Raw genomic sequence first — 16,103 nt, 5'->3', positions numbered from 1 at the left:
AATACTCTATCCACTAGGTCATCTATTAGATTGTTATTATTAGCCTCCTTCCCCACAAAAATTACGTTGTTTTTACTTTGTGTGTATATTTATTCATCCATCCATCCACTCATTCACTTATTTATATGTGCACATGTTATTTTTCCCGGACAGTTTCATCTTGTCTTTGTATCTTCTGTATCTAGAATAGTGCTTGGCGCATAGTAGATGCTTAACAAATGTTGATTAATTAATATGGGGGTTGATGAAAGAGTCAAGCATAACTCTGAAGCTGTGAACCTAGAGGTTGGGAAGTACGGGATGCCAACATAGTGAAAGAGGGAAGCTGAATGCATGCATATGCACATGTAGCCATGGGGGTGGGTGGGGTGGAGGTGGTTAGAGATGGCTTAAGGGAAGCTGCGTATATATGCTCATTCCACCCGGCTTTGTAACCTGCTTGCTCTCCTGCTTCTTTGGCTCCCCTAGCTTCGTTGCCAGGGCCCTATTCACTGGAGGAGAGCTCGGATGAGCGACACTAGTTGTCCCCTGTACATCGATTACTTCTAGGTGGAATCGTGATTGTCTAAATTCCTCCACGAGCCACTGAGGAGGCCGCACGACTTGCACGTCCACCTGGAAGGGCAGGGGGAACCAAAACCCAGCAACCTAATAGTCCTCCGCCAGTCCGTAAACTCGGCCCTCCCTAGAAGCCCCCCGGGTCCCCATCTTTGTGCGGGCTGAGTGGGGCCCCACGTGGGCCTGCCCCGCCGCCGCCATCTTTGTGCGGGGCAGCGCTTTCGCCCGGGTCACGGGAGCCGAGCAGCTGCGGGGCTTTCCCCGATGGCTCCGCAGCAGCCCTCGTGGTTGCTGTTGTGGTTGTGGTTGCTGCTGCTGCTGCTCCCGGCGGCTCAGAGTCGACACAAGGATTCAGGTGAGCGTCCCGGAGAAGCCCAGTGCTTGCCTTTTGGAGGCTGAGTCAGCCTCGGCGGGATCGGGATGAGGAGGGAGGACCCCAGCTGTTTCCCTCCTCCATCTCTCCCTGGCGCTGGGGCTGGAGGCTGCCGGGGCTGGGGGTAGGGAACCGGGGGCTGAGCTAGAGGCTGGGGCTGGGCTAGAGGGACCTTCTGAAGACACCTGGCTTTCCCGTCTCTTTTTGCGTGATCGGTGCCCCACGGACACGAAGCACTTACTCCGTCTCACAGCAAGTTGGCCTCAGAGCCGGGACCCGAGCGCTGATCTCCTCCCAGCCCTTTGGTCAGCCTGATTCCCCGATCATTTTTCACTGGATCGCGGGATACGAGTGCGAACAGAGGAGCCCGTGTGAAATGTAACTCGGTGTGGGGTAGTGGTTGTGAGCTGTAGGGTCCGCGGGAAGGGTAACGAACCCCCAGTGCCCAGGGTCCCCTGGGTGCGATGCGAGCAGATCAGTTACCCCGGGACCCCAAACGCTCGTGGCCTTGCTGCTGCACTCTCCTCGGACACGGACCAGTCTAGGCTAAGCTAGGCTCCTTGGGACAAGCATGCAAAGGTTTGGGGCTTTGTTGGGCTTTTTCTTCAAAGGATTCTGAGAACGGAGGGCAAAGAGAAGTGTTAAAGGCTGGTGGGAGTTTGAATAAACATATATGGTTTTGTGATTCGGTGTGACAACCAGAATGAGAGGGCTAGTGTGAGAGGAGGAGGCTGGATGTTTTTCTGGCAAATGGAGACATTTAGGACTAGTGAATTGTTGGAGGAAAATGATGCGGAATCATAGCGAAGTATCTTTTCTCCTACCTTCCCCGCCCCAACTAAATATTTATAAGCTCAATCACTGGACTTCCTAGGCAGGGCCAAAGTCCTGAAGAAGAACCCTGTGATAATCCCTAGAGAAGGCTGTACAGACCACAGGACTCCCAGAGGAAGACCAAGTGGTAGCCATCCCTTAATCTGTAGGGATCACAGGGCCTCCTAGGGGTCAGACCCTAAGGAAGACCCAAGTGATGGCCCCTTAGGATGGCAGTAAGATCACAAGGCTCCCAAGACAGGGCCAGAAGTCCCATGTGATGTCCCCTTAAGAAGGCCGTGCAGAGCACAGGGTTCCCCAAGGGAATCCAGAGTGGTAGCCCTCATAACACCGCAGTGGGGATCACAGGACACCCCAAGACAAGATCCAGGAGTAAGCCTGGCAAGCTTCCGCTGCCTGTTGCTTCCCTTCACTTGACCTTAGGAAAATCCATGTGATTTGCCCATTCACACCCAAAGAATTCAGGACCAGAGTGGGCAGAGGAAGGCATTTTATTACGCTCCCCAGGAGAGCGGGTGTAGTGCTCACAGGAACACCCACGTTGATACAGCTGCAGGAGCAGGGGTAACCATTCCCTCCACTCCTGCTAGAGTCATGGTTAGTTTACAATCTTTGTTTTTTTACATAGTTTTCCTAGGTTATACAGTTTATATAAATAGGATAATAAGGATACAGAAGCAAAAGTGAAGTTAATTAGATTTTCCTTGTCTTAGTTTAGGATTAAACTATATTCTTTTACTTCCCCTACTTTCCCTCTTTAACATATGCAAATGATGCAAATCAGTAGGCCTGGATTCTTGACCAAGACCAGACCCTAGATAAGCTTGAACAGGTTCAAGTGGGTTTGGCCTCTCTAATCCCCCGGACTGCCTTCTGCAAGTATGCACATGCGTACAAGCCTCTGACCTCTCACCTGACCGACCTCGAGGCCTGGTCTCTGCTAAAGCTGGGGTAGGGGAGGGCAGGGAAGCACACCTTTAGTTCTGTGGAAACAAAACTCCTCCTCCCATTTCTTACTTGAAGAACTGGGAAGGATCTTTGAGGTCATCTAGTTCAAGGCTTTCACTTTATAGATAAGAAAATGGAGAATGAGAGAAGTTAAATGTTTTGCCCAAGGCCACACAGGTAAGAGGTGGGATTTGGACCTAGGTTCCTGGATTCCAGATCCCAGCCCCTCAGCTTTTGGCTGCCCCTCACTTCTGTGCACTTGCTTTAGTTAGTAACGTGGCAAGTGGGCAGTGGACAGAGTGCTAGACTTGGATCCTGACAAACCTGAGTTCAGATTCTGCTTCTTACTAATTCTGTGCTTAGACAAATCACTCAACCTCTCTGTAACGTGATGTAAATGTAACGTGAAGATTGTAATAGTACCTGCCTCCCAGGGTTGCTGTAAAAGCCAAATGAGGTAACTTCTGCAAAGCACTTTGTAAAGCTGAAAGCTCTACCTAAATGTTAGCTCTTATCATTACTACTATTATTGTTCATCTTGCTTTGACTTTCCTTCCTTAGGTCCAAAGTGGAAAGGATTTATTGACCAAATTAACAAGTCTGTAGAGAACTACCAGCCATGTCCAAGGGAGAAGTGCAGCTGCCACCTTGGGTGAGTTTTCTTTCCTGCCACTTATTGCCTGACAGATTTTGTTCTTTGCCCAGATATTGGTTGTGGTGTTTAATGAATCAATCGTGCGTATGTTCTGAGCCTAATCTCTTTGGAGACTTAGAACCCATAAATGGAGATTAGAATGTCTTTTCAGGCAACTTTTAATAAAGTGCTAGAGAAGCTTCAGAAATGAGTGTCTTATTTTCAGTTGGTATTTATTCTTAGTGTGGACCTTCGAAATGATCTGTTACAAATGTGGAGACCTAGGGCCAAGGGTTTAAGTCAGGGGTGGGGAACCTGTGGCCTCTAGGCCCTCAAGTGTGACCCTTTGACTGAATCCAAACTTCACAGAACAATCCCCTTAATAAAAAGATCTGCTCTGTAAAACTCAAGGTCGCAGGCTCTCTACCCCTTTTTTAAGTCATTTGCCCAAGGTGACAGCTAGTAAGTGGCAGAACCCATATTTAAATCCAGGTCTTCTGATTCTAAATACAAATACTTTGAATCTAGAACTTAATACCTAGTCATGGGGATAGGGAACTTCTCAGTATTTGGGTACATAGTATCATTTTATCCAGTTAGTAGCAAATATCTTTCAAAAGATTTAAAACAAACAAAAAGATTATATTATTATCACCTTTTCTGAGAAAGCGTTAAGAAATAATTTTCTTCTGGTTAAGTTATTGTGACTATCTCATTCAGAATTCAGTTCCTTAAAATTTGATGAGGGCTATGACCAGTGGATTACCCTTTATTTCTTAAATAGTTTTTTCCAGTGAGTTTTTTTTTTACAGTTTTTTTCTATAGATTATTCCCCATGAAGACCCAACTAGACCTTAATAGTAGATTTTTGGCAGGGGGCGGGGGGGCAATAGGGGGTGGGTGGAGGTGGGAAGAAGAAGGCTATAAGGGGAAAGCTCAGGAAAAAAATGAGGTACATGGCTTGAATACGCTCTTCAGATATGGATTGGATTCGTTTAATCTTTAAAAGGACAAAAATAAGATTTTTGAATATCAAGGGGATTTTCAGGCACTAAATTGAATTCAATTGAACCTCCTGGCTTCCAATCTAATTTTCTGAAACCTAGGTTATCCCTTCATAAACATGGAAAACCTTCAACCCTCTGTGAGAAAATAACTCTTTATTTCAGCACCATATTCCAGAGTTAGAGAATAAAGGGCCAAACTATTTCCCTGTGGACAGGGGACTATCATAAAATCAGTCATTTTCAGTCATGTCTGGCTGTTTGTGATCTCATTTGGAGTTTTCTCGGCAGAGATACTGGTGTGGTTTGCCATTTCCTTCTCCAGCTCATTTTGTAGATGAGGAAACTGAGGCAAACAGGGTTAAGTGACTTTCCCAGGGTCACACAGCTATCAAGTGTCTGAGGCTGGAGTTGAACTCAGGAAGATGAGTCTTCCTGATTCTAGGCCCAGCAGTCTATCCGCTGTACCACGTAGCTGCCCTAATAGAATGAAAAGACCCACCCATAATTAGATGTTTGGGACATCTAGGTTATAGTGTTGCTACCAAACAGCTGTGTCACCTCGGACAAATCATTACCTTCTCTGGGCCTCAATCATCTCTTCTATGAAATGAAAGCTATGGATGATTCCACAGTCTTTTCTGAATCCAATACTCTAGGATTATCTTGATGTTTTACGGTTATGTTTCTTTCTTAAAAAAAAAATCAGGCATTTAAATATGAAAAAGAGGTAGATTTGGAATCAGAAGACCTACATTCAAGATCCAGACTTCCACAAGTGACCATGGGCCAGTCATTTCACTGCTCTCTCTCTTAGGTTCCCTGTAGTAAAATAAGGAGCTGCATTAGGTGACCTCTAAGGTCCCTTCAAGCTCTGAATCCAAGATCACCATTTATCACTGTATTAAGTGCTGAGAATCAGGAGAAAAAACAATATTAGGCATCCTTCATTGCTTTCCTGGAGCTTGTAATCTAGTTTAATAGACAAGGGTGGAACACAGGAACTAGAAGATGATATTTTAGGATATATTTTTATATATAAATATGTATATATATAGTTATATTATTTATTATATTTGTTATATATTATCTTATGTAACTTATATATTGCCATATATAACTTCTATATAAGTTATTATATTCAGTAGCTCTTGGGAGGGAGGGATAAGCTGTGGCTGTGAGAGGCAGAGAAGGGTTTCATGGAGAAGGTGGGACTCGAGTTAAGTCTAGAAGGCTATAGGGTAGGGAAGGGCCTTCTAGAATTAGCGAGGATTCAGCAGGGGAACCATAAATAGGTTTGCTTTTTATTTGTATTTGGCTTTAAAGTGATATTTGTCATCTAGCAGCCCTTAACTTGGGGGTTCTTACCCTGTTTTGTTTCATGGACCCCTTGGGCAATACCTCTTCTCAAAATAATGTCTTTAAGTGTAGATAATAAAATACATAATACTACAAAGGAAAAAAATTTTATCAAAATGCAGTTATCAAAATATATTTCAAAAGTTCACAAAGCTGGAGTTAGGAACCTTTACCTTAGTAGAAGAAAAGTTATGTACATACAAAGCATGGGCTTTGTGTCCTCTCCCCTTTCTCGTTGTACTCTCTAATCCTAACTCCAGTACTCAGATTCTCAAATGGTTTGTGATCTCCGTGTTTCCTCTAACAATGCTGATGACAGTCTATCCATGCCTGCCCATCCTATGCTATTCCTGTTCATGTGCTCCCCAAAGTTCACCACTGGGTTACCTTGTGTTCCAGAGGTCCTTTCTCCAGATGTTACAAGAAGACCAGTGGCATATTTGAGCTGTCCACTTGCCATCCCTGCTTTTACCACATGACAGCAGTATTAAAAGTGGGAGAAGACAAAATGCTGTCTTCCCTCTAGTTTATACTCAGTGACTTTCATTCTTTTTCAGTGTCATGGAGAAAGATTTGGCCCCCTTCCAAGGAGGCATCTCCAAAGAAGTGATGGCCAATGTGGTTAGCCGGAAACTAGGAACACACTATCAGATTATCAAGAATGAATTGTACAGAGAACGTGATTGCATGTTTCCTGCAAGGTAAGAGACATATAGAATATATATTTTCTATCTTTGGTGTTGATACACATTTTATTATAGATAAACCCAGTTTCTGTGAACTGTCTTCATATTTCACGGATTCTATAAATAATAACTGTAGTATTTATGGTTATGAAGCATTTCCTTTATCACTTTATCACATCACAGTGCCTGGCGCATAGTAGGTACCCTATAAATACTTGTATGATGAATGAATAAATAATCTAATCCATGTGACAGCTCTGTCACCTAGGTGGTATAAGTGATTCCTGTTTTTTGGGTTGGGGAATAGGCACAGAGAGATTAAATGACTTGCTCCAGGTCACTCAGCTAGCTAGTAAGAGGTGGAGCCAGAGCTAGAACCCAGAGTTTCAGACTACACAGATCACTCCTCTGGCTGGTTTCCTTTTCCTTCCAGTTTATTCTCTATTCTTCCTCACCTTCAGTCCTTCAGTACCCTATGATTTCATTGGTTCCCTGATGCACAATGCAGCTCTTATTACTTAATAGGTCTTCAGGATTTTTTGCTGGTAGAAGAGTTCTAGTGTAGGAATGAGCCTCTCTGAACTTAGGTTGGTCCTCAGATGACAGACACCTAACCAGTCACTGGCCCATACTCAAAGCCTTTCCAACTTGGGAGGACCTGCCAGAATTTATATTCTCCTGGCATACCCTTCAGGCAATCACTGTCATGTCCACAGCATGATGAGGTGTCAAAAAATCTCTTATCTGCAAGAAATTGTTCTCCTTCCCATGTCAATAACTTGGTTTCTGGGCCCCTTGTTAGGCATCTGCTTTGAGTAAGGCACTGGGGATGCAAAGATGAAAAAGCCTCTGCTTGCAAGGAGCTTACACTCTTTTTAGGATGGCTGGCAGGTACACAAATAAGTGTGATACAAGGTAGAATGTGATAAATGTAAAGGACAGATCAATCCAGAATGATAATAGAAAAATCTTAAGGTGGAAGAAACCACTTCAGCTGAGTGTATCAGGGAAAGCTTCCGAGAGGAGGTGGTACATTTTAGGCATGGGAGTGGTCTGTGTAAATGGATGGGGGTAAGAAGACAAATAATAGTTTACTTTCCGAAAAACAAATTCATGAAAGGGAAGTAAAATTGGAAAACTAAATTGCAGCATACTATGCAGTGCCTCAAATTCATGACTAAGGATGTTATATTTCCTTCTATAGACAGTAGGGAGCCCCCTTCAGTGGTCTTGAGCAGAATGGGAACGTGGTCGGCCTCTGTTTTAGGGCACCTATTTTGGCTGTAATGTGTAAAGGCTCAGGCAAGACTTAGAGGCAAGGAGACCAATTAATATGCTATTGTAATAGATCAGGTAAGAGGTAATAAGGGCCTGAACAAGGGTGGTGGCAGTATGAGTGAAAAGAAGAGAGAAAGGGAGAATGTAACAAATATGTAGATAGAATATACAGGACTTGGCAGCTGGTTGGATGTGAGGGAGAGATGAGAATTAAAGATGATGCCAGCGGTATTGAACTTGGTTGACTAAGATAGTGGTGCCATCCTCAAAAGTAGGGATAGGGTTATTGTACCATGAAGCTAGAGTGTGTCTGTCCCCTTTCTTTCCTGAGGTCATCAGCAAGCCATGAGCTAGTTGTAATTCTGCCTGTTCCCATCCTTATAGAAAGTATCTGCAGTCTGTTGACTGGCCAGAGATGGCAAGCATGCGTTCAAGGGAACTAGCAGGAGAGGGCCAGGCTAAAGGAATGTGTGAAGTACTGAAAAAGAGTAATTGAGGGTAATATATGGTGACCCATAGGCATAACAAGTTACATTGCCTTTCAGTAGCAGGCCTGAGTCAGCATGCCAACAAGTTGGAGGCCAAGTAGCAACTAGGTAGCAGGATAGGTCTTTGAGTGTGCTAAGCCTCCATTAGGTGAATGGCTGTTAAAAAGGCCTCTATTGAGTGGATAGATGTCAAGAAACATCTTGAGCTGCAAACCAAAAAGCTGTCTTCTACTTAGGCATCTTTCCTTTTTCAAAAAGCTTTGAACAGTTTTTGAAGCTGCAGATATTGGAGGGCAAAATAATCTTTCTTTAAGGGCCCATTTTTCTCAAAAGCATAGTTTTCTCTTTTGTAATGTTGTGATTTGAACTACCCTACCATTTGTACACTTAAATGTCTCTGCTATTTTTGAAAATCAGATGAAAGTAGGAATACATGGCATGAAAAATGATACAGAAATAAGATGTACTAAAAGGCTTATTTGGGGAAAATTGTCAAGGTATTTTAAGCAGACAGTGGTTAGGGCAAGAGAGAAAAGTTGGTCTTGGAGAAAAGTTGAGAAAATGAACCTCCCTTCCTTCTTTGCAGAAGTGAAGGACTGTGGATCCGGATTATTACATATACTGTCAGACTCAACTGATAAGTTTGTTGTTTCTTCTGGATATTTTATACGCACACACACGTTACATGTATATGTAGTATGTGTGTGTGTGTGTGTGTGTGTGTGTGTGTGTGTGTGTGTGTGTGTATTTTGAGAATGGATTTCCCTATCTCACCCCAGCTGAAAGTGCTGCGGTCATTCACAAGCCCAGTCCTACTTCTGATCATGGTGAAAGCTTTGACCTGCTATTTCTGACCTTGACTGGTTCACCCCTACTTAGGCAGCCTGATGCCTCTCTCTTTTCCCCCTGTGATGCTCTCTGGGCCATGTCATGATGATACTAGATTTGATTTGAGGACCCAGGCAACTTTAGCCCAACAGCAGCTCAAATCTACCAAGCTGAAGTGATCTACCAGCCTTACTGTCCTTAGGAACAGGGACTGAAGGTGTTCACAACCATACTTGGCTGGAGAGGGATATATTCAGAGATGCAGGTCATGGTAAAGAAAAAAAAAAAAAGGATACATTTTTTTAAAAATTTGGAGCAAAAAAATAGAACTTTGTGTATAATAAATTTCCAGGAAGAAGGGGATTTTACTTCAGACACTAGAAACAAGTATAAGGACACACAAATTATAGTCACTACACAAATTTGCAATCACACCTACTGTTCAGTACTAATTGAACATTTTAATTTTTCAAAGCCTCTGAACCACGCAAATCATAAGCCCAGAGAATAGTTTCATTAAGAGTCAATGCCTTTTGAACCATTTCAAGGAATTGTAGAACTGTTCAAAAGGAAGCTTAAGTTTTTACTTTATGAGCAGGTAAAAGATTCTTTTTTTTTATGGTATTTTATTTTCTTTCCCAATTACATGACAAGAGAATTTTTAGCATTTGTTTTTACAAGATTTTAAGTTCCAAATTTTTCTTCCCCTCTCCCTCTCCTCCCCTCTTCCCAAAATGGTAGGCAACTTAATATAGGTTATTCATGTACTATCATGTAGAATATATATGTGTGTGTATATATATGTGTATATGTGTATACACATATATATAAACAGAGAGAGAGAGTTGTGAAAGGAAACAGATCAAAAGGGGAAAAAACATGAAAAAGAATAAAGTGAAAAAAGTATGCTTTGATCTACATTCAGAGTCCATCAGTTCTTTATCTGGACATGGATAATATTTTCCTTCTTGAGTCTTTTGTACTTGTCTTGGATCACTGTGTGGCTGAGAAGATCTAAGTCGCATAATTCATCACACAATGTTGCTTATACTGTGTGCAATGTTTTCCTGGTTCTGCTTATTTCACTTTGTACAAGTCTTTCCAGGTTTTTTGAAATCTGCCTGCTCATCATTTCTTATTGCACAATAATATTACATTACATTCATGTACCACAGCTTGTTTGGCCATTCTCCAATTGATGGACATCCCCCCAATTTCTAGTCTTGATTACACTGGTTTTGTTTGTGCAAAAGCTTTTTAATTTAATATAATCAAAATTATTTATTTTACATTTAGTAATGCTCTCTCTATCTCTTCTTTGGTCATGAACCTGTAACTCATTTAACTTTTTTTAAGAATTGGGATGCTATACCACTTGCTGTATATATGTTTAGTATTGATATTACTTCGTTTTCCATGGTACCTTTTAGCAAGACATAGTTTCCTTCCTCATCTCTTTTAATTAGGTCTGCTTTTGCTTTTGCTTTGTCTGAGATCAAGATTGCTACGCCTACTTTTTTTTTACTTCAGCTAAAGTATAATAGATTGAGCCCCAGCCCCTTATCTTTACTCTGTGTGTGTCTCTCTGCTTCAAGTGTGTTTCTTGTCAACAACATATTGTAAGATTCTGGTTTTTGATCCACTCTGCTATCCTCTTCTGTTTTATGGGAGAGTTCATCCCATTCACATTCACAGTTATGATTACTGACTGTGTGTATCCCTCTGTGCTATTTTTCCTCCTGTTTGTCTTCTCTCTCCATTCACCCTTTCCCTCCTCACCATACCACCTCCCCTGAGCTACTCTCCCTTCTGTCAGCACTCCCCCTCTCCCCTTTTACTTAATCTCTTCCCCTCCTACTTCCTTGTTGGGTAAGATAGAGTTCTACGTTCAACTGATTATGTATATTATTCCCTCTTTGAGCCAATACTGATGAGAATAAGGTTCAAGCGATGCCCATCTCACACCCTCTCATTTCTCCTTCTACTGTAATAGGTTTTTCCTGTCTCTTCGTGTGAAATAATTTATCCCATTCTACCTCTCCCTTCCTTCTGCACCCAGTGAATTCTTTTTTCTCATCCTTTAGTTATTAAATTCACCTTATACTTTTGCCCTCTGGTACAGTTTTTAAGAATTACAAGTATCATCTTCCCGTGTAGAGTTGTAAACAGTTCAGCTCCATTGAATCCCTTATATTTTCTTTTCTCTTTTTCCTTTTTTAGGCTTCTCTTGGGTCTTGATATTAGGGATCAAATTTTTTGTTAAATTCTGATCTTCTACTTATGAAAGCTTGAAATCCTTCTATTTGATTGAATGACCATTTTTTCCCTAGAAGTTTTATGCTTAATTTCATCAGGTAGGTGATTCTTGGTTATAGCCCTAGCTCCTTTGCCTTCCAGAATATCATGTTCCATGACCTCCAGTTCTTTAATGTTGCAGCTGCTAAGTCCTCTGTAATCCTGATTGTGCCTCCCTGATATTTGAATTGTTTCTTTCTGGCCACTTGCAGTATTGTTTCTTTGGCCTGATAGTTCTGTAATTTTGCTATAATGATCCTTGGTGTTTTTATTTTGGGATCTCTTTCCTGAGGTGATAGGTGGATTCTTTCAATGCTGATTTTGCTCTCTGGTTCCAGAACATCAGGGCAGTTTTTCTTGATAATTTCTTGAAAGATGCTGTCCAGGTCCCACTTTTGATTATGGCTTTCAGGCAGTCCAATGGTTCTGACCAGGTAAAAGATTATTTAGCAAGGTCCCTGCTCTTACACTAGAAAGTTTTTTATTTGAACTTATGTTTGTAGCTAAGGTAAAGGGTAGGTCCTTTCCATCTGGCCCCATCCGGTCTCCTTTTCCAGCCTCACATCATACTCCTTCTGTCAGCATGCTCTGTGATCCAGCCTAACTGAATTACTCAGCATCCCCCAGACACATTTCAAGCTTTCATATCTCATGAAAAGATGTGCCTTTGCTTATGCTGTTCCTTAGATCTGGCCTTCCCACGGAGTTTGTAATCTAGTAGAGGGATCCTACAAATACACAGAAAGCTTAGAATGCATGATATTGTGTTATGTACATTAAGGAGACATCAAACTGAGGCTTTTTGAGACCTGAAGGGAAAAGATCATTATTGATTACGGGCAGTAGGAATACTTTATGGTGAAGGTGGAATTTGACTTTAGCCTCAGAGAAAAAACCCTAGTTTGAATTCTAGTCCTGACTCTGTCCTTGAGTTGGTATGTGTGACCTTGGGCAAGACTAGTGAGTCAATAAGCCTTTATTAATCATTTACTATGTGCAGGGTATTGTGCTAAGCCCAGGGAAAAGGTAATCTCTGCCCTTAAGGAGTTCACAATCCAATGGGGGAAACTACTTGTAGACCATTATGTACAAATAAGATATATACGTGATAAATAGGAGATAATCAATCTGACCTCTGGGTGAGGTCAGAGCCCTCAGGGCTCCAAACTGGATATAATTGAGGAGAGCTTGCCATTTGATTTTTGGGGCACACTCATGGAAGGAGTGTTGAGACTCTGGGCAAGCTGCAAACTGCCCCCCAGCTTTGCAACCCAGATGTTGGTACTGGTAACTATGTATTGTGATTTGAATCGGACAAGGTCTGTCTGTTGATGTTTGTAATTTCTGTTTGTATTTGCCTTGAAGTTCAGGGGACTGATATTTTCCCCCTGAACTGTGAATGATATTTGTATGTTTGATCAAACTGAGATTGTTAACCCCCTAAAGTTACTTTCCTTGGTAAAGCAGATCAAAGAACCTGTGTTGGCAGCTTTCTGGGTGCTAGTTGTTGGTGGATTTTACACCCCCACAGCAGCTGCTAGCAAGATTGTTGAAACTGATAGTTGAAGAACCAGGACTGGAGTCTGGTCCTTCCTGCTGTACCCTGCTACTTGTGCATCTATGGATGGCACTTACCGAGGACTCTTAAGACTGGCAGACTGCAAGAAAACCATCTGGGGAGAAATGCCAAAGCAGGAGCAAAGGATCAGTATTTGTCCAGGATAGCTTGTAATAAGGGAACCAATTGACAAACAATTATTCGACGACGAGAGTGGCTTATCCCCAAATAGATAACATGCATGATGGTATAAAGTAGTATAGGTTCTGCTTCTTGAATATTAACCTTTCCAGCTTCCCAGCAGCTGAGTCATGTGATCATGTTTTTGCTCTCCCTTGAAAGGCTAGTAGGGACCGCCACCTCTGTCTTGGTAAAAGTGTTGCTGTAGTGAATTCGTGATGTTTATGCTTGGCAGGTGCAGCGGCGTAGAACACTTCATCTTGGAAGTTATTGACCACCTTCCTGACATGGAGATGGTGATCAATGTGCGGGATTATCCTCAGGTTCCTAAGTGGATGGAACCCGTCATTCCAGTCTTCTCCTTCAGCAAGGTGAGAAAAAGGAATCTACTGTGCAAGAAGAGCCATCTTCTGAAAGCTTATAGGAACATGTTTTCCATGCTTATGATGTGCTTTATGATTACTGTCGTTGTGATACGGCAAGAAGTGCCATAACTAATTCTTCCATTTCGTACCTGCCTGCAGTTTGTAGTGTCTACTTGTGTTCTCTAGAATGAGAAGCAGAAAGAGGATTTTACTATAGGAATGTAATTGTCACATTGATTGAGTCCCCATAGGTATGGCATATGGTAGGAGCTGAGTGGATCATGTGTGCCATTGTGGTAAAGAAAGGAAGAATAATTTATTTATTTTTTGCCCATTTGCACATAAGAAGTGGGACAGTTGAAAGTATCCAATAAGAGAGGTTCATCAGAAATAAACTTAGAAAATGGGAGGGTAGGTAATCTTCTTGAAAAGAAGACTAGCATTTCACTTTTTTGGTTGTTGTTTAATCACTTTAGTCATATTTGACTCCTCATCACCCTCTAGTGGGTTTTTCTTGGCAAAGACACTGGAGTGGTTTGCCATTTCCTTCTCCAGGTCATTTGACAGATGAGGAAACTGAGGCGAACAGTTAAATGACTTGCTCAGGGTCACACAGCTAGTATCAGAGGCCAGATTTGAACACACAAAGAGGAGTCTTCCTGACTCCAGGCCTGGCAGTTTATCCACTGTACCAGCTAGCTGCCCTTTATTAAGCATCCCACCTTATTCTACCATAATTTAGGTTCTGATTTGTTAATTAGTCAACAAGTATTCATTGAGCACTCAGGAGATGAGAGGGGATATAAAAGAAGTATATACATACATACACATATATATATGAAAATAACATAGTTCCTGCCCTCCTATACACTTAACATGTTGGTGAATTATTTTCTTGAATTGAAAAACCCAGCAGTTTTATGCTCATCCTTTCAATTAGTAAGACAGTAGTAATTTAAATTCATCCATAGCCAGCTTTGCCATTTTATTTCTAGACGTTACAAAGTGGGCAACAGAATTTCTGGATCAAAGGAAAACTCGAAAAAATGAAGACCTTGTTGGGAAACTTGTGAAAATGACTATAGTTGGGTTCTTGTCACTTCATCCCAAGATCATTTGAGAGTGATTTTTATGTTTCTGTTGAAGACCTCTGAGTACCATGATATCATGTATCCTGCATGGACATTTTGGGAAGGGGGACCTGCTGTTTGGCCAATTTATCCTACGGGTCTCGGGCGATGGGATCTTTTAAGAGAAGATCTTGCAAGGTAGGATTTTCAGAGAGGTATATTTTCACTCTTACGTTTTCCTTTGCAGAACCTATAGCTAAGAAGACAAAAATGAATAATTTAGAAAGAAGTCATAACCAGGGAGCTTTATCCAAGGCAGTATTTACATGTAATGTGACTTGGGTTTTTACCCTATTTTGCCAGTATATCAAAATGCCAACTTAGTCTGTGGGCATTTATTGCACATTTGGCCATATTTTAGAATAATAATGAAATTTCCAGTATTTACATTTATCTAACAACTTTTGTTACCTTCTATTTTTAATTTGTTAATACATTGTTTCAACAGAGCAAATATTCCTCCTCACCCCACCCCCACCGCCCAGCTCCTTCTGAAGTACATTCCATGAAGAGCTCTTAGTTTCTCAGTTGTTAACAGAAGGAGGGATGTGACCTTTAACTTTGACAGTGTGGTTGGTAGTAACATTGACCAGAATTTTGTTGCCTGTCTAGGCTATTCACTTGTTGCAGTCTTTGTGCGTTTTGTTCTTTTGGCTCTGCTTTCTTCACGTTGTATCACTTCATACCACCCTTCCCATGTTGCTCAGAATTCCTCATACTTATCCTTACAGTGCAGTAATAGTTTACTACATTTTCATGCCATATTTTGTTCAACATTCTGTCGCTTTTTTCTGAGAAAGAGGAAAAGCCACTTTTAGGGTAAAAAACTATAGATATTTTGTGATGGAGAGAGTAGGTTAGTTACTTTTTGGAAACTCAATAAAGCAAGAATGGTTCAGTTTATTCATCTGATGACCCTGTGTTCAATCCAATTCAGTAAACATTGTTTAATCAGCTACTATTTGCCAAGCAATGAAGTGTATGCAGAGTGTGAAAGTTACTAGGAGAGATATAAAATAGTAATTAAAGACAAGGTCCCTGCCCTTCTAAAATTTACATTCTAATGCCTCCTTCCTTTGCTTCTACAAGCATGTTTAAGTCTTTTCAATTCCAAAAACCAAATGAACAAACCTCAAAAAAAATTTCCTTGCATTTTTTTACCCCTTCCAGTTACTGTCCAATCTGTCTCCCCTCCTTTCCTGAGAAACTTCATGAAAACCTTATCTCTACTCACTATGTCCATTTCCTTACCACTTTTTTTCTCCTCTCTTCCCTCTCTTGAAAACAGAATTCTGTCTTTACTGTTTATTTCTATTGTCTGATTTCCGTCTGTTGAAACTACTCTGAGCTCATCTGTGACCTCCTACTCATACCAAATCCAGTGATCTTTTTAATTCTTTATCTTCCTTAATTTATCCCAGGTATTTGACACTGTTTACCATCTCTTCCATAAGCATGTGGTCTCTTCATGTCTTTTAATACAAATAGTTGTCTTAAAACTATTTGATATTTTTTATTATTTGTAATGTTACTAAAAAGTATAGAACATATACTAAAGCATAGAAAATTAATCTTTTTGTCAAAG

General features: G+C 41.4%; 1 protein-coding gene across 1 annotated transcript in view; it reads left to right on the top strand.

The window, feature by feature from the left end:
- The first annotated feature begins 736 nt into the window (after nucleotides 1-736).
- POGLUT1 (protein O-glucosyltransferase 1) overlaps nucleotides 737-16,103 on the top strand; it is a 29,794-nt gene continuing 14,427 nt past the window's right edge. The window contains exons 1-5 of the mRNA XM_036743403.1: nucleotides 737-913; nucleotides 3,275-3,365; nucleotides 6,268-6,411; nucleotides 13,259-13,394; nucleotides 14,535-14,656. Coding sequence (XP_036599298.1) covers nucleotides 823-913; nucleotides 3,275-3,365; nucleotides 6,268-6,411; nucleotides 13,259-13,394; nucleotides 14,535-14,656 — 584 coding nt within the window. The 5' untranslated portion in view covers nucleotides 737-822. The remainder of the gene's footprint in view (nucleotides 914-3,274; nucleotides 3,366-6,267; nucleotides 6,412-13,258; nucleotides 13,395-14,534; nucleotides 14,657-16,103) is intronic.

Source organism: Trichosurus vulpecula, chromosome 2 (genome assembly GCF_011100635.1).
Source record: "Trichosurus vulpecula isolate mTriVul1 chromosome 2, mTriVul1.pri, whole genome shotgun sequence".
NCBI classification, from domain to species: Eukaryota; Metazoa; Chordata; class Mammalia; order Diprotodontia; family Phalangeridae; genus Trichosurus; species Trichosurus vulpecula.
This window is presented reverse-complemented; position numbering and strand designations above follow the sequence as displayed.